General features: G+C 37.3%; 1 protein-coding gene across 5 annotated transcripts in view; it reads left to right on the plus strand.

The window, feature by feature from the left end:
* The first annotated feature begins 9,020 nt into the window (after positions 1–9,020).
* Positions 9,021–25,151, plus strand: part of EXOC6B (exocyst complex component 6B) — a 712,186-nt gene continuing 696,055 nt past the window's right edge. For all 5 annotated transcript variants that reach the window (XM_067704728.1, XM_067704730.1, XM_067704732.1 and 2 more), the window contains exon 1: positions 9,021–9,337. In XM_067704728.1, the coding sequence (XP_067560829.1) occupies positions 9,225–9,337 (113 nt within the window). In that variant the 5' untranslated portion in view covers positions 9,021–9,224. The remainder of the gene's footprint in view (positions 9,338–25,151) is intronic.

The raw sequence follows: 25,151 nt of genomic DNA on the forward strand, positions 1-25,151 counted from the left end.
AAAGGTTAATGAACCAGACAAAGATATCAAAAAAAAGAAAATTACAGGTCACTATCACTGATGAACATACATTAAAAGATCCTCAACAAAATACTAGCAAACCAAATTAAATAATACATTAAAAGGATCATACCATGATCCAGTGGGATTTATCCCAGGGATGCAAGGATGGTTCAATATCTGCAATGTTAATGTGATATACCACATTAACTATTTGAAAATAAAAATTGTGTATCATCTCAATAGGTGGAGAAAAAGCTTTTGACAAAATTCAACTTGCATTTATGATAAAAATTCTCAACAAAGTGAGTATAGAGGGAACATACTTCAACATAATAAAGGCCATATATGATAAGCCCACAGCTAACATCATGCTCAATGGTGAAAAGTTGAAAGAATTTCCTCTAAGATCAGGAACAAGACTAGGAGGCCCCGTCTCACTACTTCTATTCAACTTAGTATTGGAAGTCTTAGCCATAGCAATCACTGTTTGCAGACAACATGATACTATACATAGAACATTTTTAAAACAGTACCAACAAATTACTAGAGCTCATCTATGAATTTGGTAAAGTTGCAGGATAGAAAGTTAATATACAGAAATCTGTTGTGTTTCTATACAATAACAACAAACTATTGGAAAGGAAAATTAAGAAAGCAGTCTCTTCTACAATTGCATCACAAAGAATAAAATACCTAGGAATAAATCTAAGGTAGTAAAAGACCTGCACTCAAAAAACTGTAAGACACTGGTGAAAGAAATTGAAGACAACACAAACTGATAAAAAGATATATCATGTTCATGGATTGGAATACTTAATAATGCTAAAATGACTGTACTACCCAAGGCAATCTACAGATTCAATGCAATCCCTATCAAAATACCAACAGCATTTTTCACAGAACTAGAAATAATTCTAAAATTTGTATGGAAACACAAAGGACCCCAAATAGCCAAAACAATCTTGAGAAAGAAGAACAAAACTGGAGATATCATGCTCCCTGGTTTTGAACTATACTACAAAGCTCCAGTCATCAAAACCATATGGTACTGGCACAAAAGCAAGCGCACAGATCAATGGAACTGAATAGAGAGCCCAGAAATGAGCCCAAAGTTATATGGGCAATTAACCTACAATCGAGGATGAAAGAATATACAATGGGTAAATGACATCCTCTTTAATAAATGGTTTTGGGAAAACTGGACAGCTACATGCAAAAGAATCAAACTGGACTACTCTCTCATACCATGAACAAAAATAAATTCAAAATGGATTAAAGACTTAAATGTAAGACCTGAAACCATAACACACCTAGAAGAAAAAACATAGGCAATACTCCCTTTGACAGCTTACTAATATTTTTTTGATATGTCTCTTCAGGCAAGGGACTCAAAGCCAAAAAAAAAAAAAAAATCAAAAAAGAAAAAAACAAGTGGGACTAAAAAGCTTTTGCATAGCGAAGAAAACTATCAAAAAAACCAAAAGGCCACCTACTGAATGGGAGAAGATATTTGCAAAAGGTATATTAAATAAGGGGTTAATATCCAAAATATACAAGGAACTCATATAAGTCAACATCAAAAGAACAAACAACTGGATTAAAAAATGTGCAGAGGATCTGAAGAGACATTTTTCCAAAGAAGATATACAGATGGCACGTGGCCAATAGGCACATGAAAAAATGGTGAACGTCACTAGTCATCAAGGAAATCCAAATCAAAACCACAAATGAAATATCACTTCACACTTGTCAGAATGGCTATTATCAAAAAGACAAGAAATAACATGTGTTGTCAATGATGTGGAGAAAAGAGAAACATTGTACACTCTGGTGGGAATGTAAATTGGTACAGCCACTGTGCAAAACAGTATGGAGATTCCTCAAAAAATAGCAATTTCACTCCTGGGTATTTATCTGAAGAAAACAAAAACAGTGATTAGAAAAGTTATATGCACACCTATGTTCATTGCAGCATTATTTACAATAGCCAAGATGTGGCAGAAACCCATGTGCCCATGAATGGATGAATGGATAAGAAGATGTGGTATATATATATATATATATATATATATATATATATGAATAATAAAAAAGACATACACATATATATAATAAACACACACATATATATCTTGCTATTTGTGACAACATGGATGGACCTAGAGTATTATGCTAAGTGACATAGGTCAGACAAAGACAAATACTGTATGATTTTACTTATATGTGGAATCTGAAAAATAAAACAGAGGAACAAATATAAGAAAACAGAAACAGGGCTTCCCTGGTGGCGCAATGGTTGAGAGTCTGCCTGCCGATGCAGGGGACACGGGTTCGTGCTGCGGTCCGGGAAGATCCCACATGCCGCGGAGCGGCTGGGCCCGTGAGCCATGGCTGCTGAGCCTGCACGTCCGGAGCCTGTGCTCCGCAACGGGAGAGGCCACAACAGTGAGAGGCCCGCGTACCGCAAAAAAAAAAAAAAGAAAACAGAAACAGACTCATAGATACAGATAGATACAGAGAAGAAACATGGTTCTACCAGAGGGGAGGGGTATAGGGGAGGAAAGAAATAGGTGAGGGAGATTAAGAGGTACAAACTTCCAGCTGCAAAATAAATGAGTCACAGGTATAAAATGTACAGTGTGGGGAATATAGCCAATAATTTTAGTATGTTTTTATAATGACGTAGTGCAACTAGACTTACTGTTGTGATCATTTTGAAAAGTATAAAAACACCAAATCACTATGTCATTAAACAGGAACTAACATAGTGTTGTAAATCAATTATACTTCAAAACCAACCAAACAAACAAACTCATATTAAAGGGGATCAGATATGCGGTTACCAGAAACAGGGGATAGGGGGAGGGGGAATTGGATGAAGGTTGTCAAATAGCACAAACTTCCAGTTATAAGATAAGCAAGTAAAAGATATGTAATGTAAAACATAATAAATGTAATTAACATTGCTGTATGTCATATATGAAAGTAAATCCAAGAGTAAATCCAAGAGTAAATCCAAGAGTTCTCATCATAAGAAAAAAGTTTTTCTCTTATGTCTTTAATTTTGTATCTATATGGTATGATAGATATTCACTAATCTTATCATTTCATGATGAATGTAAATTAAATCATTGTGCTGTACACCTTCAACTTATACAGTGTTGTACATCCATTATATCTCAATAAAACTGGAAGAAAAAAAGTCTATTCAGATCTGCCCATTTTTCAATTGGTTTTTTTATTGTTTGTTTGTTTTGTTTTGTTATTGAGTTGTATGAGTTCTTTATTTTGGATATTAACCCCTTATCAGATATATGATTTGCAAATATTTTCTACCATTTGGTATGTTACCTTTTCATTTCAATGATAGTTTTGTTTTTGTTCTGCTTTTTTTTTTTTTCTGGGCAGAGAAAAAAATCATTAGTTTGATGTAGTCCCACTAGTTCATTTTTGCTTGTTTTGCTTGCACTTTTGGCATCACATCCAAAAAAAATTGTTACGAAGACCAATTACTCTGTGTTTTCTTCTAGTAGTTTTACAGTTTCTGGTCTTACCTTTAGGTCTTTAATCCATCTTGAGTCAATTTTTGTGTCTGATGTAAGATAAGGGTCCAGTTTCATTCTTCTGCATTTGGTTATCCAGTTTGAAAGGAGAGATTTTTATTTGGAAAGACTCAAGCATATGTATACTGATCAACGTAAAGAAAAGAAGGAACGTCTGAAGCTGTAAGAGGGAAGGTAAATAGTTGTGGGAACTTTTCCCAGAGGAGAAGTTGACTTCAGCAGGTGACAGTGATCCCCATTTCTCTTACACAGGAGATGAGGAAGAGTTGGATGAAAAGATGGTGAACAGTAGGGAAGTTGAAGTTTTCATAATGAATGGTGGTCATTTCAGTGAAGTGGGAGGCAAATGCCTTTTCTAAGAGCAAGAAGGATAGAAGCAGGTCTAGGATTTTAAGTAGAGAGGAAAGGATTATAAATGGGTGCTGTGAGCGGAAATAGAAGTCAAAGGATGGTTGAATAGCCTTGAGGGTCCAAATGATACTGAGCAACACAAATGTGCTGTGGTGCTAGTTGCCATGGTCACAACCTTTTGTCTCCATGACAGAAGGGGGAGGAATTGGCAGTGTTGGTATGATGAAGATCAAGATGTTAAAGGAAGCTAAAGATTTAGAAATGGTTTAGTCAAATTGGTGGCTCATGGAAGTATGGAAACACGGGGTGAGTAGCTTCTAACTTTTATTCTGCCAAGCCCTGTTTTGGGCCCCTTACATTAAGTATTCTTAATACTTACAAATGCCTAAGGTAGATATTATAAACTCCATTTTATACCTGAGAAAACTGTAGCTTATGGAAGCCACATAACTTACTCAAACTCACCTGCTGATTAATGGAGAAGCCAGGGATCAAACTCAGATCTCTCTGAATCGGAAGCTTAGATAGAAGAAAATTCAGGATAGAAGGGGAAAATGCCAACAGATTTTATAAAAATCAGAAATGAAGACAAGGATTAGAGTAATGTGTAGGCCCCATGGAAATTAAGCAGAGGAAGAGGTGGATGGAAAGGGGGCACAGAGAGGAATTTCAGAGCTTGTAGCCTTGCCAATAGAGCAATGTTAATAGAACGTAAAGGAAAAAGTGAGGCTGTGAATGCATTGCCTAAGTGGCATGAGGAACATGGTTGGCATAGTTGGGATCCATGAAGTCAAGGTATTGGGTGGGTTATCCATGTTGATGTTGAAGTGTCTCAGGATGATGGCAGAGAATGAGGTGGATAGGGAATCTGTGAGCCAAGTGGTTAAATTTCTGAGGAGCATGACCACAGCTCAATCTGGTGCCCTACTTCATCAGGAAGGCTGAGAAATTAGGGGGTCAGAAGAACAGTTTAAACATGGCAGTGAAGAGTATTGAGAGGCTGTAAATCTACTGAGGCAGGAGACGAAAAATCGGTTCATTTACAGTGAATGAGGAGAAAGAGGTAGTTCTTTGAAGAGGGCTTCAAAGTGATCAGGAAGGGGTCTGAGAAATGATACAATCCATTACACTAATGTGGAAGCAGATGCGGAGAGGCAGAATGATTTGCTTAAGTTCACACAATAAATGCGTGGCAATGGAGGGGGTGGGTGGGACAGTATGGTTGAATGGTCAGGAAATAGAGTTTGGAATGAGATTGACTTGAGTTTGAATATCAGTGTGATCACTTACACTGTGAGGCTTGAGGTATTACCTAATCTCTCAGCTTTCTCATGTGTAAAATGAGATATATAATATCTATAGCAAAGGATTGTTGTAAGGACTTAATGGTGAATATGAAGTGCTTACTTTCTGTATTGTGCTTGGCACCAGAAAGTGCCCAATACATTTTAACTGCTAAACTGGAACTGAACTAAAGGGCCCCAAGTCTTAGTCTGGTACTCTTCTGGTCATTCCACACTGACCTGACATTCTATTTAGAGGGCATTCATGTTAGGCCATCTTCATTCGAGTTTCCTACACTAGTCACTCCAAACTCACACACCCTTGCTGGTAAGAACTCATGTGAGATCTCTGGCTTCTGAGGGGGCTAAAAAAAACCCCTGCTGACAGTGGCAGAAGCTAGTTTAACCACTACTATACATTTCTGGTCTACATACTCGTCTTCTTCCTGTGATGTACACACAAAAAGCTTTTTGCCGAGTGAGACGCTAAAATTGATGATTGAAGGGATCTTCTTTCATATATTTCAAGAGGTCTTTAAAAATACGGAAGGCTCCATACTCTCCCTACCTCTCCTACGTCTGTCTGAAATTGTTTAAGCATGAGTAATGAAACAAGGTGAGGACAGCCAGAGATTATCTAGAAACAGACAGGTTTAGCCACTTGCTCAGTTCCTTGCAAACCAGGACTTGTAATCCATTCTCCTCACTACTGGTTTATTTTTAAAATGTATTTTTAATTAATAACTACAATTTTTTTTGTAGTTATTAACTACAAAAAGCAGTACATACATGAGGGAAAGAATTCCAAAAGTGCATACATAGTAAAAATTATCTTCCTCCTACTTCAGGACCCTTCCTCCCAATCTCTCTCCTGGCTGCCACTACTGTTGACAGTTCCTTGGATATCCTTTCAGAAATATTCTATCTGTGTAGTATTTTATGTATATATAGGCATATATATGAATTTTTTCTTTGTGATTAAAAAAAAAAATTATTTATTTATTTATTTATTTGGCTGCCCTGGGTCTTAGTTGTGGCACTTGGGATCTCATTGTGGCGAGTGGGATCTTTAGTTGTGGCATGCAGGATCTTTAGTTGCGGCATGCGGGCTCTTAGTTGAGGCATGCGGGATCTAGTTCCCTGACCAGGGATCGAACCCAGGCCCTCTGCATTGGGAGTGTGGAGTCTTAACCTCTGGACCACCAGGGAAGTCCCGTGATTTTTTAATTGAGGTATAAATGACTTACAACATTAGTAATTTCTGGTGTACAACGTAATGATTTGATATTTGTATATGTTGTGAAATAAGTGTAGTTAATATCCGTCACCATACGTAGTTACAGAACTTTTTTTTTTTCTTGTGGTGAGAATTTTTAAGATCTAGTCAATTAGCTACTTTCAATTATGCGATACAGTATTCTTTTTGGTTTTTTCCTTTTTTTTTTCAACAAATATATCTGTTCAGTTTTTTATTCAACCAAACAAAAAGATTCTACAATCAATTCCACTTGCATTTTTTCCTTGAAATATAGTTGATTTACAATGTTGTGTTAATTACTGCTGTACAGCATATATACATTCTTTTTTTAAAAAAAAAAATTTATTTATTTATTTATGGCTGTGTTGGGTACTCGTTGCTGTGCGTGGGCTTCCTCTAGTTGTGGCGAGTGGGGGCCACTCTTCGTTGTGGTGCGCGGGCCTCTCACTGTTGTGGCCTCTCCTGCTGTGGAGCACAGGCCCCAGGCGTGCAGGCTTCAGTAGTTGTGGCACGTGGGCTCAGCAGTTGTGGCTCGTGGGCTCTAGAGTGGAGGCTCAGTAGCTGTGGCACACGGGCTCAGCTGCTCCGCAGCATGTGGGATCCTCCCGGGCCAGGGCTCGAACCCATGTCCCCTGCCTTGGCAGGCAGACTCCCAACCACTGAGCCACCAGGGAAGCGCCTACGTTCTTTTTCTAAATATTCTTTTCCATTATGGTTTATCATAGGATATTGAATATAGTCCTCTGTGCTATACAGTATGACCTTGCTGTTAATCTCCTTTTCTCTTTTTCCTGAAGTATAGTTGATGTACAATATTATATAAGTTTCAGGTGTACAACAAAGTGATTCACAATTTTTAAAGGTTATATCCCATTTATAGTTATAAAATATTGGCTATATTCCCTGTGCTGTACAATATATCCTTGTATCTTATTCATTTTATACATAGTAGTTTGTACCTCTTAATCCCCTCCCCCATCTTGCCCCTCCCCACTTCCCTCTCCCAACTTGTAACCACTAGTTTGTTCTCTATATCTGTGAGTCTGTTTCTTTTTTCTTGTATTCACTAGTTATTTTATTTTTTTAGATTCCACATATAAGTGGTATCATACAATATTTGTCTTTCTCTGTCTGACTTATTGCACTTAGCATAATACCCTCCAGGTCCATCATCCATGCTGCTGCTAATGGCAACATTTCATTCTTTTTTATGGCTGAGTAGTATTCCATTGTGTATGTGTGTGTGTGTGTGTGTGTGTGTGTATACCACATCTTCTTTATCCATTCATCTGCTGATGGACACTTAGGTTGCTTGAATTTTTTTTTTAAATGAAAACATGCTCTATATACTGTTTCATGCATTTTTTCACTCTACCCTACAATTTGAAGACAGTTTCATATCTGAATATAGAGTCTTTTCTCTTTCTCCTTGATGATTGCATAATTATCCGTGGCATAAATTATTTAGCCTCAACTTCCAGTTTGGTTCTTACATGCCTTTTTTGGTTGATGGCACCATTCTCCCGGTTACTCTGCTCCAAACCTTGGAGTAATACCAAACATCCTCCTTCCCCATACCTAGTAAATCATGCCAATTCTGCTTTTACAATGCTTTTCCTACTTGTCCATTCTTTTTCATTCTCATTGCCACTTCCCTGGTTTAGGCCTTAACATTTTCTATAGCATTTTCCTGTCTCCAAATTTTCTATTTCTGTCCACCTTGCACACTTGCTTTAGATCAAGTTTCCTAAGGCCAAGATTTGGTTTGTGTCACTACTCTTCTTAAAAACCTTCAGTGGATTCCCAGTCATTGTGTTATATTTTAAAACTCAAGCAGTGATCAATAAATATGATTTAAAAATTCTAATCTGGTGAATTTATGAAATGCAGATGCCTGGATAAGAATGTCCATATGTAGGACCTTTGGTCTGTATTAAAAAAAAGGATCCAAGGTGCTTTTGATGCAGTTGGTTGTTGGACCAGTGGAGCCATTAGAATAAAGTACAAATTTCTCTTCCCAGTATTCCTTTTCCAAGATGCTTTTCCAGCCGCATCTCTTGCTACTACTTCTCTACACACCAGTGCAAATGAAGTTTTTGTTGGCCTTCTGGGTGCTCCTCACACCTTGCAATCACATCTTTAAAAAATGTTCAGGCTTAGTCTCTCAATGAATCCTTCGCAGCCAGAATTGATCACTGTGCTCGATTCTCTGAACTGGCTTACAGGTACATTATGCCTTATCTCTTAGTTTCGGATTTCTTAGTTTTGAGCTTTTCCTCCCTGTTAACTTGTAAGATCGCTGTCCGCAGAAACCTAGTTCGTCCTTTCTTAATATTCGTGCCTATAGAGGCTTTTGCACTTTGAGGCATGGGTCTTAAGAATTTGTAGGTTTAGTGCCATTGCCGGACTTAATCTCCGTTGCATATGAAGTCCTTAACTGTTCCTGCCTTAGAGCGGAGCTTTTAACACGTTTGCCGATTCAATGAATAACGTGTGGAACCCCATCTCCCAGAGAACTACAATCCCAGCGGGCATTGCGCGGAACGTCTGCGGACGCGGGGACGTTAGGGGGCGTGCCGCATGTGAGGGAGGGGTCGTCCTGCGGGTAGCAGGAGGCTCAGGAGGCTCAGGAGACTGGGGTGAGGGAGAGGAGGGAGAGAGAGAGAGAGAGCGAGAGAGAGGGAGAGAGGGAGAGAGAGAGAGCGCGAGCGAGCGAAAGGTGAGCCGAGCTGAAGGAGGGCACGCGCTGCCGGGCACCCCCAGTCTATGGAGCGGGGTAAGATGGCGGAGGCGGAGAGCCTGGAGACAGCGGCGGAGCACGAGCGGATCCTCCGAGAGATCGAGAGCACCGACACGGCCTGCATCGGGCCCACGCTCAGGTACCCTGGGTACCGGGGTCACAGATGGGCGGGCACGGGCGGGATCCGGGGGCAGGCTTCCTCCGGGCTGTGCGCCGGGCCGGCCACCCTCAGGGCCAGCGCCGGCCCCTCCCTTCGGAGAGCCAGGCGAGCGACCTCCACCCTCGGTGAGGCGGGTCCCCCTCCGCAGTCTCGCCGGGGGGTCCCTTCACGACCGTCGGCGCCGGCAGCCCCGTTACTCTGTAGGCTCCTGCCTCCCTTGGGGCTGGGGCAGCCGTCGTTCTCCCTCAGAGGCTAGACCGGCGCGGGCAGCGGGAGCGCGCCCGGCAGGTGGTGGCTTTTAGCAGAGCTTTCCCACTGAGGACATCACCCTTCTGTCTCCGACTCAAACCCCGTCCTGCCCTAGACCCAAGACCTGCTCTTCAGGCAAAACAGAATTCACCCCACCGTCTCTTGCTCGGAAATTAAACTCTTGCCTCAGAATCACAACCACTTCTCAGATTCGAGTTCTTGAAAATCCTAGGCCTGGAAGGAGGGAAGTTTCCTTCAGCGTCTCCTGTGAGCGGGTGCTCGCTGAGCCCTGTCAGGAGGACGACCTCCCCAAGTGTGCAGCCTCCGGGTACTCCTCACCGAAGAGACGTTATCTCCCCTCCGTTCCCTGTGACCATTACTTTGCCCACACACCCCCATTTTATTTGGAGTTGTCAAAACAAGCCGCCACCCACCTCAACTTATTTAACAAAACTTAGGTACCACTTACTATGTAAAGTGCAAGACATTTATTAAGCGATTTACAAGTATAACTTATTCAAACTGCACAACAGCCCTATTAGGAAGGTACTATTATTGCCCTCCTTTTACAGATGAAGCACAGAGAGGTTAAGTGACTTGCCCAAGGTCACAGAGAAAATAAATTAGGAGAGTCGTGATTCCTGCTCACGCATTCTGGATCCAGAGTCTGCATTCTTAATCTCTGTTTTTCTGCCTCAGTTGGGGATCACCATCTACCAGTACTTTATGTTAATTACTCACCAAGCGCAATTTCAAACTACCTTTTTCTTTCCCCTCAGTTTATTAGTGCCCTAGAACTGACTTATCTTCGTCCTTCCTGTGGCACCTTCTGGTCTCCATGCAGCCAACAGAGAGAATTATCTTACCCACCTTGTACAGTCTTGGGTCGCTGTTCCTCCCCTCAAAAAAGTTATTACTCACTACTTTGTTTTTTCATGGGGAGAGTTGCCTCATGAAAGTGTTTGAAGGAGGGGCAGGCTGGAGACTAGACTCCTCATTTCCACCCGCACAGCTTCCTTCTCCAGGGCATATTGTTAGCACAGTTTTACCAGTGCCATCCCTGGACGTGGGACATGACCATCCTTAGTAGTTTGCTTTTTGTCTCTTACTGCATTATGATCATGACCGTCATGCTCCTCTCTTTTTACATTTTCTTGAGTTCTTAGGGGTGAATGACCCTCATTTCATTATCTTTACTTTTATAAAAACTAAGGACTACTTACTGATATTCTATGTACATTATTAATGGTTATTAATATTTGGTTTTCATGAAACAAAATGTTATTAGAGTTACTGAGGATGCTGTTTCAGTGTTCTACTAAGAAATTTGGCTGCTGAGCTATATAGTTGGCAGCCAAGCAAAGCTCCTGCTGGAACAGTTGGGATTACCAGAGTTTTGAGGAAGGATTCTTCATCAGAACACCATTAATGTTGTCTTGAGTTGGTTGCGGTTTTTAATTGCTGTCGTTCTTGGTTTATAGGATAAATGACTTAATTTAGTGTTATCAATTTAGTTGTGATTTGTTATGTTAGCTCTCCACTGAATAGTAGTGCATATTTGTTCAACTGAATTTTGGCCTGTAATTTTCCATTATCTTGTCTGAAGAGTATACATATTATGTTTAAAATATGTTACCCATTCTCCCGCAGATTTGCCTCATTGTTATCACTGAGTTCTTTTTTCACTGGAAAGTCAGGTTTTGTTGGGGTATATGGATTAGGGATCTTTTGTCCTAAGGGGACATGGTAAAAAAAAAAAGTTTTGAAAACCGCTGCACTATCCTACTACTTTTAGTTGCTTTTCTTGACTCCCTTTTATCATTATTAGGGGCTTTTCATTTTCGGCCTCGTCTGGTCTTTGGTGGATAACCCTAAATCTTACTATCAGACCCAAGATTCAATTACTAGAACATCCTATAATACAAGTAATATACACTGTCTCTGTCTTTAGTCTAGCTTGTTCTTCCCATATTCACAGGGGACGATCTCATCTTTCTTTCTTATTCCATTCAGAGGCAGCAGCATGCACAGACTTGATGTTTCACATCTCTTGCTTTACCCTGGGTGCACTTCCATAATCATTATCTCCTGGTTTTCCATCACAGTTATTAAACAGGTTTGATAAAGGCAGTAGGCTCTCTTCCCTAACTTTACTCTTAACTGTAAATCTCAAACTCTATCCCTCTTCATAGTCTTTCCTGTTTCTTCTGAGGTAGCATTTTTAAGGCACCGGGTTCTTAGCTGTTCCTGAGAAAGGTTTTGTAAGTGAAGAGGAACTAGATAATAATAATTTGTGGTACCGAATTATTCTTCCAGTTTTATCCCTTTTTGTTTGAGGAGCCACAGTGGCTTGACTTTTTCATTATATAACTAACCTTATTTAAGCTTGAACAGTAAATGCAATGTTAGTTGATTCCCATGTATCATAAGGAGTGCCTTTCCTTACTTACTGTAATTCTGAAAGTCCCAAGCTTATCCATGCATATAGAGGCTGTTGCCTAGCAAATTCTTTTGGGAAAGCAGCCATCTCTTTCTTCTCTGTCTTCATCTCAAAAATTATTTTGTTAACTACAAGTCCTGATTTTGCAGATGAGGAAAGAGGCCCATAAGATGTTAGGGCATGTCTTGTTTTTAAAATAATATTGATTCTTGCCTTGTAGTGCTAATACTAAAATAGTGATCACAAATCACTCATGAACAATAGCTTCATAGTTTCATTTTTCAAATCACGTTTACATATCTCTAGTCTTCTTTCACATCAGTTATTCAGAATAATCCATTTCCTCACTTTGCTCTCTGGGTGCTAGCAATTAACATTCAGTTTTAATTGCTATTTAAGATTTTAAAACAGACTTTTAAATTTAACAGTGAAATACATTACCTTTAAAACAGTAGCTTTATTGGGATATAATTCATATCCCATACAGTTCACCCATTTAAACTATACAATTCAGTGTTTTTTAGTGTATTCACAGAGTTGTGTAACAGTCACCACAGTCTAATTTTAGAACATTTTCATCACCCCCAAAAGAAACCCCATACCCATTAGCACTCACTCTTCATTCTGTCCCCCTTCCCAAGGTAGTCACTACTTTCTGTCTTTATGGGTTTGCCTATTCTGTTCACTTTGTATAAATGGAATCATACAACATTTTGAGGAACTGCCGAACTGTTTAACAAAATGTCTGTACCATTTTGCATTCCTGCCAGCAATGTGTAAGTGTTCCAGTTTCTTCATATCCTTGTCAGCACTTGTTAGTATCTTTTTTATTTTAGCCATCCTAGTGGATACGAAGTTGCGTCTCACTGTCGTTTTGATTTGCATTTCCCTAATGGTTAATGTTTTCATGTGCTTATTATTATTATTTTTGCGGTATGCGGCCTCTCACTGTTGTGGCCTGTCCCGTTGCGGAGCACAGGCTCCGGACGCGCAGGCCCAGCAGCCATGGCTCACGGGCCCAGCCGCTCCGCGGCACGTGGGATCCTCCCGGACCGGGGCACGGACCTGTGTCCCCTGCACCGGCAGGCGGACTCTCAACCACTGCGTCACCAGGGAAGCCCATGTGCTTATTATTTATTTATCTTTTTTGGAGCAATGTCTATTGAGATCCTTTGCTCAGTTTTTACTTGGGTTGTCTTTTTATTATTGAGTTGTAAGAGTTCATTATATATTCTGGATATAAGTCTCTTACCAGGAATAGGATTTGCAAATACTTTCTTCCATTCTTTTGGTTTGTTTTTTCATTTTTCTTGTTGCACAAAAGTTAAATTTTGATGTAAGTCCAGTATATCTAGTTTTTATTTTTTTGCTTGTGCTTTTGGTGTTGTATCTAGGAAGCCTTTGCTTTACCCAAGATTATGAAGATTTCCTCTTGTTTTTTTCCTGAGTTGTATAATTTTATTTTTACATTAAGGTCTGTGATCCATTTTGAGTTAATTTTTGCCTATAGTGTAAGGAAGGGTGTTCATTTTCATTCTTTTACATGTTGATATGCAGTTCTAGCATCATTTGTTGATTGCCATTTTTCTAACCCAGATATGTTTCTGGTTGATTTATCTTGGTCTTTTTGCCATTAAATTTATATTCCTTATTTGTAGCAGAAATGTAACCTTCAAGACCCTGTCATTGTGTTTGTTTGACTTTGCTGTTCAGCTTGACCTCCCTTGTTGAGTGCTCTCACCTGGGAAGAAGTTTGCTCTAATGTTTTCAGGTAAAGGTTTTCTCTTTTTTAGCTTAGTTGCTGCCTTCCATTTCTGAGGTTCTTGTGTTATAAGAATGATGTGATTGCTATATTTGATCTTGGTAAAGCACTTTACTTTAGGGACTGATTCTTGTCTTACCTCATGGAATGGTTTTGTGTTATACTGCTTAGCTTTAAGATTAACATAAGGTGTATTAATGGTAGAATCTTATCTATTTGATCTTTTTCATTGTTGAAACATTAAAAAAGCTATTATATCAACATTTTAAAAATTTTGGAAGCTATATTAAGAATTACTTACACTCCTATAACACTGCTGCTGTTGTTTTGGTGCATTTCCCTTTAGACCTTTGCTTTATGTATTTTGTTGTTAAAAAGCTGTATTCTTGGTGCAGTAACAATTTTCTCTCTTGCTTATTTAATTGTGTGTAAAGCTGCCTCTTACAGAAAAGAAATATGGGAAATATTTTCAAAAGCTGTTTAGCTCAGTGTCATTTGATAATTAAATATGGGGAACTGGCTTCCCCATTACTACTTCTGTGCCTTTGGCCACATGGCTTTGTTTTCCATCCTCTGCCCTCCCCTGTTACCTAAGTTGTACAGAAACCAGTTAATCATAATCCTTGGTTTATGACACTGTCTCATTATTGGTCACCGCATGGACCTCTTTAAACAATTAATTACTTGTTTTTATAAGCAATTTACCACCCTAGTAGGCAAATTTTTCTCATCTTTAAAATGGGGATTATACCACCTACATTGCAGGAACAGTATCAAAAAAAAAAAAAAAAAAGAAGATAAAGCATTCTTCACTGTACCTGCTAGGTAGTAGTAACTCCGATAATGTGAATCATCTGCCTTTTACCCTTGAGTTTGCTATGTGGACTTAGGTATTTCTGTTTTTGGAGTTATGTTAATTACAAAACTTAGTGTTTGGAGTGGTTCTTGACTTTTTTTTTTCCCTTCCACTCATACAGCTGAGGGATATAATATTCATCAATAATCAGACCCTGGAAGTGGTTACTTTGATATAGACTGGAGAATGGAGGAGGAGATGGGAAACAATTTTATAAAGGCAGTTCAGGTGACTGATATACTCCGTCCTTGACAATCAGTGAGGGGAAAGAAATGATCTCCCATTGCTAATTGCTTATTTTTTAGTAGTAGCTCGCTTCTAAAAATAAAATTTTTATATTTTAATTTATAAATGTAAGGTAATGACTTGTAAAAAGAAGAAACAGACAACAAAAAACTTAATCCTACCACCCTGTCACAATCTTATATTTGTATATTTCTTTTAAGCTTTTTCCATATTTATTACATTAGAAGAATATTATCATGTTGTGTCTTGCTTTTTCAGTTAACATATTATATACAGTTTTATACATTGTTATATATTATATATCTATATTATTTTGGTGGCTTCATTCATGAATTAATTTATGCATTCATTCTACAAATATTTATGGAACAACTTCTATGTGCCAGGTACTCTTCCAGGCTCTGGGGTACAACAGGGAACAAAATAGACATGTCCCTGCCCTTTTGGACCTTACATTCTAGCGGAGCACTCACAGAATAAACAAACACATAGATACATAAAATAATAGTGTTATTTAGTTGTTAGTGTTACATATGATGGGGTATTAGTTTTGATTAGGTGATTAGAAAAAGTTATTCTGGCAAAGGTTTGAAAAGAGTGAAGGAGCAAGCCATATGGCTCTCTGGGGGAAGTACCTTCCAGACAGCAGGCACAGTGTGAAGACTCAGGAGAAGCATAATGGGAGGTGATGGTAGGAAATTAGTGAGGGTCCAGATAGTGTACACAAAGAAAGAGACTGATTTTATTTCTAAGTGTTATGGCAAGGTACAAGAGAGTTTTGAGCAGGAAAGTGACATGCTGTAACTTAAGTTAAACAAAGAACATTCTGGCTGCTGTGTGAAGATTGGAGTAAGAGAAGAAACAGGAAAACCAGTCAAGGGATATTTGCAGTAATAAGAACTAAGAGATGGTTGTAGCATGCAGTAAGATGTTGGGGAGGAGATGATGAGAAGTAGTTGGATTTAGAATATGTTTTGAAAGCAGAGCCAAAATATTGGATTAGTTATAGGGGTTAAAGAAACAGAGGAATCAAGCATGATTCCAAGGCTCTTGGCCTAAGTAAATGGGTGAATGGTGGTGCCATTTATTAGAATAGAGAATAAAGGGGGAGGAATTTTATTTTTCTTCGTGGCACTTACTATTGCCTGACGGATATAATTTTTAATTGTCTCCTTCATTAGAATGTGTATTCCAGGAGGGGAGGAATTTTGTTTCTTTTGTTTGCTGCTGTATCCTGGAAACCTGAAAGAGTGCCTGGCGTACAGTTGGTACTCAATAAATATTTGTTGAATGAATAGAAGAATAAAATAATTGTACCATGAACTGTTAATTATTTGGGGGTTAATTAAATGATTTGTAGATTAACTGTCTTAAAAAATATGACTAGGCTTTTGAGGAAAAAATAAAACTGCTGAAAATCTTGAAAACCTCGGCGTGTTGGAAGTGTTTATTTTTTGGAATTACGTATGATTTTAGAGTTCCTCTTTCTCTTCAACAAAAGCGTAATCTAAAATAATTGGCCTCTAATGCCTGTGAATCTTAAATATTTTTGCAGTATTGTTAAAATTTTTCAAATATAAGTATGATAACTTTAGTGACTAAAATGTTATGATCTAAGTACACATTGTATAAATAAAGCTTAACATTTGGTAATAAGTTAAAATTTTTGTACATTTGGGAAAAAGGGGGTGGACAGTGTTAAATAAGTTTCAATTACAATATGGAATAGGATAATGAATTTTTTGTGGTTTAATAAAGAAAAGTTAGGTTTTATTTTAATAACTTCATTGACTTGTCAAGCAAATTGAAAAATGAAAAACTGAAAAAGCCCTCTTGTAGCTGATAAGACAGTGCTGGTTTGGTTCAATCAGCATTGGGCTCCAAGTCTGATTTTATTCGAGCTAAATAAACAAAAATTTTCATTGAAGCTCTTCCAGTGGAAGGTTATTCTGGTGTGTTATCTGATCAGTTAGATTCAAGCCATAGAAAAATTAGTAGTCACAGAGGGAAATTAAATGGGAGAGTAGCATTTGGCAATCATTCCTATGTTGAATTTGAAGAATTTATTAGTTATCATTAGATCAAATATATAGTGCTGGTGAAACTCATCTGGAAATTTTACCTAGTATAATTCTGAAAATAAAATATGAATGGGTAAATTATCTTTATTTGTATGGGTTTGAAATATTTAAAAAGTGGAAAGAAAATGATATGAACCATAAATCTAGTATTTTTCCCATTCCCTCTATTCCTCATTTTATTAGTTTGTTGTTTATTCTTCCATTGTATTTTTAATGCAAATATAGGCATATATGATTTTATTTTCTCCTCCCCTTTTACAAAAGAAGCAGTGTACTGTATATGCAGTTCTGTAGCTTAGTGTTTTATATTATTTCATCAATATATTTTGGAGATCTGTCCATATCAGTATGCAGAGATTTCCCTTATTCTTTTTTACAGCTACATAGTGTAAATATACTATGGTTTATTCAGCCAGTTCCCTATTTCTGTATACTTGGCTTATGTCCAGTCTTTTGTTGGACAAAATAATGCAGCAGTGAATAATCTTGAATGTCTGTAATTTCTTATTGTACATTTCCTACTGTATCTGTAGGATCGATTCCCAGAAGTGGGATTGCTGGGTAAAATAATGAGTGTACCTGTACTTTGGTAGGTATTACTTTCTACAGGGGTTGTACCATTTTGTTCTCCTTCTAGCCGTCTATGAGATTGCTCATTTCTCCATAGCATTTTCAGCAAAGTGTGTTTTAGACTTTTGAGTTTTTGCTAATATGATAATGACAAATGGTATTTCATCGTTTTTATTTGTACTGTATGAGTGAGGCTGAACATCTCTTCATATGTGTAAAGACTGTGTGTGTGTGTGTGTGTACTGTCTGTCCGTGTCCTTTGATTATTTTTCTATAGGGTTGGTATTTTTCTCTTTGATTTGGGAGCACCAGTAAAGAACCTTTGATAATTATGCTTTGCTTAAATGCATCAGGAGTGTACAAACTAAAATGGGTTGTGATTACTAAAACAAAGAAACTATTGTTTTTTATGGAATGAAAGTTTCAAACCTGCCTTTCTGTTGTTTTAGTTATAAAGGAACATGAATAAACAGACATTTTAAAAGAATTAAAAAAAATCTTATACCAAGAGGCTATGATAATTTGAAATCAGAAGGTTTTTTGGGGGAATGCAGTAACATTATTAGATAATGCTGCTTCACATACAAATACAGTTCTTAGCAAATCAGAGGATGTCAACATTTTAATAAATTCTTTACGTTAAAATGTTCTGGTATGTATTCACATGTTTACATAATTTCCAGCATTTACCTAATTAGTATATGAATTAGTTGCAAAAAATTATTGATAAAGACAATTATTTAGTATGGTTTTGGAAGCAGTTTAGAATTTTAGAGGACTTTTATGACGTAGCTTTAGTTTGGAATATGATATGTATGAATATTGATTAGGTCATTGAGGAAAATAAAGATATTTTGATTCTTTACATCGTTGGATTTGATAGATTTTAGTATTCGCTAATGATGTAGTAATTTATTTACTCACATACAAAATCAAGCTTCCAGCTGAAAACAACTTGAAGAAATAAAATTAGTGAGTAGCTTCTCTATGAAACATGTTAATCTGGGTTGAGATGCTGAGCAACTATGACATTTAATATTTGCTTGGGGGAGATAGCAAAAATAATGAGGGGGGAGGAGTTAGTAAAAACTGAGTTAAAAATAAAGCTGAGCTTAAACCTGATGTGATTAATAGCTTATTTCTTAGAGATGTCTGCTATGGCTGTGGGAAAAAAGAGTAAAGCCTTTTTTTGCAGTGTAGTAGTATCTGCTGGAGTATTTAGAAAACAAGACAGTTTGCTGACTAGCTGATGTTACATGGACTTTGTTTGAATATTTGAGGTAAGGAGAGGTCAGTTAAGAGATAGTGATAATGAAATATTTTATTATTTTGGCTATTTTAGAAAGCAGTTTGTGATGTGTATCTGTAAGTTATATTTATGTTATATTTTACGTTCCTCGATGTCCTTGGAATGTTAAATGTTTTCTTTCAAATTGCGGGTAACATTAATATTTCCTTCACATTTTGACTGATTTTTTTGAAGGGTGATTAATTTTGTCTTAACTCTGTTTTGGGGTTATTCTCAGTCTCCTTCCCCTCTTATTCTGGTTGACAATTGACTGTTTTCTCTTTCTGTCTCTTTTTCTCTGATTTTCCCCTTGCCTTGTAGAAAGGAATTAGATGGTTTCCAAAAATCTACATGATTTAAAAAGATATTGTAATAGATACATCAAAGGTGGTGAGCAAATTGGGGGGAGGGAAAACAAAGGTAGGAAAGAGAATATGAAGTCAAGAGTGAGAGCTGTTAAAAGATTATGTTTGTTAAGGTAGGCCATCAGTTTGGCTCTAGGCTTTCCGGCAGCTAGTGCAAAAACGAGATATGCTTTGTTGTTTGAGTTATGGTGTAAACTTAAAAAGTAGTTACTTTGGAGAAGCACAGCTATTCTTGGTTCTGAGAACTGTTTCTCCCATATGTCCTCACAAAGAAGGCCCTGTATAATGTAACTTTAATAGCCATATAGTAAATGCAGCAATATGTGACAGGCTGTTTCTTATATTGTCCTTTAGTGAAAGCATATGGCATAACCAAAGCACAATTTAGTAAAAGCAGTTCTGCAGGGAGTCAAGGGAATGCAGTTGTCTGCTTGTCTTGGCTTAATCAAGGCATAGATTTTATAATACCTACAGTGGAAGTTCATGGTGCATTATCCCGCTTACCCCCTTTTTTGGATTATTGATCACTTTGAGAATCTTTTGAATGCTATACACCCTTTCCTTAGTAAAATGCATGTGACCAGTCTTCATAATTTCTAGTCTAGAAGAGTGTATGCCTTGCATGTACGTTAAGTCTTCATAAATACTGCTTTTAGTAGTCAAAGTTTTTGATAACTGACAAGTATCCGTGAGTTCAAGATTATATTTTTTTGCCTTTCTTTGTGAATGTATCACTTGCATGTGTTCTAGGTTAAGTAAGACCTGTATGTGCTTTAAAAGTAAACCAGCTGTGGGTTGGAATATTATTTTTTTATGAAAGTTGAAGAACCTGGATAAGCCACTCTATTCCTTCAAAAGAAGTAGAGTGAGAGAGAGTACTTAAGGATAGGGCCAAGGTTCTTTAGAAGTTATTTGGGTTGTGTTCTAGAAAGAAAGAAATGCCGTTAAAGCCACCAAAATTTTATTCCTAACAGTCTTAAATTTGATGTTAAAGACCAACCCACCTTGGCCATTTAAAAAACTGCCAACAAATAAAGTAACCATAGATGTTTTGTCTGTGTAATTTAGAGTATACTTCCTGGAAAATGTATGCCTTATTAAGGAGGTTATTTACCTGGAATGTCTGGAACCTACCCTGTTCTGGATTTATAATTAAAAAAAATTGAGATGTATAAGTCTCAAGAGCACAGAGATTGATAAAATAAAATTTAAGCGTGTAATATATATTTGCATAAAAAAACTTTAAAACATGCATCGCCCGGTTAAACATCTAAGTGAGCAAGAATTATCACATTGCAACCAACTAGGTTACCTTAATGTGATTTGTGATGATACATATGGACTAGGACTCTGTTAAAATACATGCCTCCCATTCACAGTCTTGGAGATCATCAGATTGACATGTATCTTGCACTGTAGTGAATTTACTTTCAGGTACTACTGTGATTTGATAAAAGCAAAAGCAAAAACAATGACAATAGCAAACTTTTTAAAAGAACAATTCTGTCATTTTTTGGGTATTTAGATGTTTCCAGTGTTTAGGAAGCTGGACAAATGTTCTGTTGTATATTAGATAAGTGACAAGGCCATTTGCCAAAAATGATGATTTGGATTAAAATAAGGCTCTTTTGCATATTTGTTTTTGATTAAAAAACTGTGGAGTAACACAGGCTTTGAATTTTGATTGTGTTTTTATATACTTGGAACATGACAAACTGGGACGAAAGTGTATCTTTTGGCATTGTGATTTTGTATAGTGGAGCACTAACGTCTTGTTGCATGTCAGAACCTTTGCTTTTATTGTTCTCAATATCTCTATATTTAAAAAGTGTTTCTTTATGTTTTTTTCCTTTAAAAATTGTGGCTTTGTTTCTTTCCTCATATTTGTGCTTGCTTTTTGTATCTCCCTTCTGCTTTCTGTGAAACATCTAAGCAAGCAAGAATCATTGCAGTGCGACTAACTTTCACTTTCTAGGGAAGCTCTGGTGCCAATAAACAATAACATTTTAAGGGTATTGATATGAAATGTGATCTTACCAAGAAATATGAATGAATAAAAACAGCAGACATTGAGCTTGACTGAATCCATGTTATGAAACATTTTTGGTATGGAGTTTGATGTTAGGAAAGACATGTTTGTATAACACATTAAAAAAAAAAAAGGAAAGAAATAAGGGAGCTAGCCAAACATTTTGTTTTTGATGAGGTAAAAGAATTACTTGACATTTGTAAGGGAAAAGTGTACAACAAAGATCTTTTGGCATTGGAATAGCAAAAGAAAGAGGAAAGTGAAATGAGAAGAGCTCTGGAAATAGAAAAATAGGCTATTGGAAGCATTTTTAAATGGTAAATATGGATCTGACTCTATACATTTATTATTTGATTTTTTTTAAATGAAACTTTGCATTTTGAAGTAATTGGAAGTTCACTTGTAAGAAATTATACAGAGATCCCCTGTACCCTTTACACAGTTTCCTCCACTAGTAGCATCATGAGAAACTGTAGTACAATATATCAGGACTAAGATATTGCCATTGTGACAGTCAAAGTACAGAATATTTTCATCATCACAAGCATCCCTCATGTTGCCCTCTTACAACTACAACTATTTTCCTTCTGTCCCTATCTGCTCTTTAGCCCCTGAAAACCACTAAACTGTTTTCCATTTCTATAATTTTACCATCTCAAGAATGTTATATAAATGGAATCATACAGTATGTAACATTTTGGAATTGGCTTCACTCAATGTAATTTCCTGGAGATTCATCCAAATTGTGGTGTATCAATAGTGTGTTCCTTTTTATTGCAGAATGGTATTCCATGGTATAGCTGTACCACAGTTTTTTAATCATTCACCCATTAAAGGACATCTGGCTTATTTCCGGATTTTGGCTATTAAAATGAAACTGCTATAAATACTTCTGTAAAGGTTTTTGTGTGAACAAACATTTTCACTTCTCTAGGGTATATAGCTAGTGATGGAATTGCTGGGTCATATGGTAACTCTATGTTTAACTTTTTGAAGAACTACTAAACTTGTTTTCTGAAGTGGTGGTACCATTTTACGTTCCCACCAGCAATGTAGGTGGGTTCGTTTTTCCAGATCCTTGCTAGCATTTGGTATCACTATTTTTTATTTTAGCCATTCTGATACAGGTGTAGTAGTATCTTATTGTGGTTTTAACTTTTTTAACTTATTGTGGTTTGTATTTTTCTAACTGCTAATGATGCTGAATATCTTTTCATGTACTTACTTGGCATATGTATATCTTCTTTGTTGAATTGCTTCTTCATGTGTTTTGCCCAGTTTCTAATTGGATTTTTTTAACTGTTGAATTTTGAAAATTCTTTATATTTTTAGATACTAGTCCTTTATTGGATGTGTGGCTTGTAGACATTTTCTCCCACTCTGTGGCTTGTCTTTTCACCCTCTTAACAGAGGTCTGTTACAGATCAGAAGTTTTTTATTTTGATGAAGTCCAAGTTACCAATTTTTCTTTGTATGGAACATGTTTTTGGCGTCAATTCTAAGAACTCTTGCCTAGCCCTAGATCTTGAGGATTTTCCCTGGTGATTTTTTTTATCCTAAAAGTTTATAGTTTTACAAAAATGAAAAGTCTGTGATTCATTTTTAAAAAAAATTCATTTATTTAATTTATTTTATTTTTGGCTGCGTTGGGTTTTCGTTGCTGCGAGCGGGCTTTCTCTAGTTGTGGCGAGAGGGGGCTACTCTTCGTTGCGGTGCGCGGGCTTCTCATTGCGGTGGCTTCCTTTGTTGCGGAGCACAGGCTCTAGGCACGTAGGCTTCAATAATTGCAGCACGCAGGCTCGGTAGTTGTGGCTCACGGGCTCTAGAGCGCAGGCTTGATCGTTGTGGCACATGGGCTTAGTTGCTCCGTGGCATGTGGGATCTTCCCGGACCAGGGCTCGAACCCATGTGCCGTGCATTGGCAGGTGGATTCTTAACCACTGAGCCACCAGGGAAGCCCCTGTGATTCATTTTGAAATGATTTTTGTAATTTTTGTATAAGCAATGAGACTTCAAAATTTCTCCCTCCTTTTTTTTTGGCCTATGGATATCCAATTGTTCCACCACCATTTATTGAAAAGGCTGTTTTTCGTCTAATGAACTGCTTTTGCACCTTCGCCAAAAGCCACTTGGGCTTATTTGTGTTGGTCTGTTCTGGGGTCTCTCTTTTCTGTTGATCTATATGTCTATCCCTCTGCCAGTATCACAGTCTTGATTACTGTAACTATATAGAATAAGTCTTGATAATGGGTAGACTGATTCCTTCCACTTTAATCTTCTTTATCAAAATAATTCTAGCTCATTTAGTTCCTTTGCCTTTCCATATAAATTTTAGAATAATTTTGTTTATATCTACAAAAGTATCTTGCTGAGATTTTGATAGGAGTTGTATTAAACCTGTATATCATTTTGTGGAGAATTGACTTCTTTACTTCATGAGTCTTCCAGTCACAAATATGGTATGTTTATCAATTTGTTTAGCTCCCTTTTGATCTCTTTTTATCAGCACTGTGCAGTTTTTTGCATACAAACTCAGTCCATATTTTGTTAGATTTACACCTCAGTATTTCTTTTTTAAAAAGTGATTGTAAATGGTACTGTATTTTAAATTTTGGTGTCATTATGTTCATTGCTAATATGTAGAAATACAATTAATTTTTGGATGTCTATCTTGTATCTTTGTAACTTTCTTTATTAGTCTAGGACTTTTTTGTAGATTCCTTGGAGTTTTCTATGTTGATAATAGTGTCATGTGCAATAGGGACAGTTTTAGTTTTTCTTTTCCAATCTGTATGCCTTTTCTTTAACTTTGTTTCACTGGCTAGAACTTTCAGGACTATGTTGAATAAGACTGGAAAATGTGGACATCTTTACCTTGTTCCGAGTCCCAGAGAAAGCATTCAGTCTTTCCCCCATTAAGTATAGTGTTAAGTTATAGAATTTTTGCAAATGCTGTTTATCAAGTTGAGGAAGTTTCCTTATATTCCTATTTTCTGAGAGTTTTTATCATGAAAAAGTGTTGAATTTTGTCCAGTGCTTTTAGTGCATTGATTGATATGATCATGTGATTTTTCTTCTTTAGTCGTGTGGATTACATTGATTGATTTTGAATATTGAATGAGCCTGCCTTCCTGGAATAAAGCTAACTTAGTCATTGTGTATATTTCTTTTCATACCTTGAATTCTCCTTGCCCATATTTTCTTAGGGATTTTTGTGTTTATTTTTATGAGGGATATTGTTTTGTAGTTTTATTTATTTATTTGCTGTCTTTGTTTGGTTTTGACGTTAGGGTTGCTTCAGAAAAATGAATTGGAAGGTGTTTCCTCCCTCTTCTATTTTTTTCCCTCTTCTATTTTCAAGAAGAGACTTTAGAATTAATTCATAATTAGATTAATTCTGCTTTAAACATTTTGTAGAATTCTCCAATTAAACCATCTAGGCCTGGAGATTTATTTTTTGGGAGATCTTACAAATTCAGTTTCCTTCATAGTTCTGGGGCTATATAAATTACTGTTTTCTAGTGGGTGAATTGTGATAATTTGTGATTTTTGAAGAATTGGTTTATTTCATCTAAGTTGTCAAATTTATGTCAAAAGAGTTTATAGTTCTCTTTTATTATCCTTTTTTTTTTTTTTTTTGCGGTACGCGGGCCTCTCACTGCTGTGGCCTCTCCCGTTTCGGAGCACAGGCTCCGGACGCGCAGGCTCAGCGGCCATGGCTCACGGGCCCAGCCGCTCCGCGGCATGTGGGATCCTCCCGGACCGGGGCACGAACCCGTGTCCCCTGCATCGGCAGGCGGACTCTCAACCACTGCACCACCAGGGAAGCCTTATTATCCTTTTGATGGCTACAGGGTGTGTAGTGATGTCTGTGCTTTCATTCCTTATCTTGATAATTTGTTAGGTA

Source organism: Pseudorca crassidens, chromosome 14 (assembly GCF_039906515.1).
Source record: "Pseudorca crassidens isolate mPseCra1 chromosome 14, mPseCra1.hap1, whole genome shotgun sequence".
Classification (NCBI taxonomy): domain Eukaryota; kingdom Metazoa; phylum Chordata; class Mammalia; order Artiodactyla; family Delphinidae; genus Pseudorca; species Pseudorca crassidens.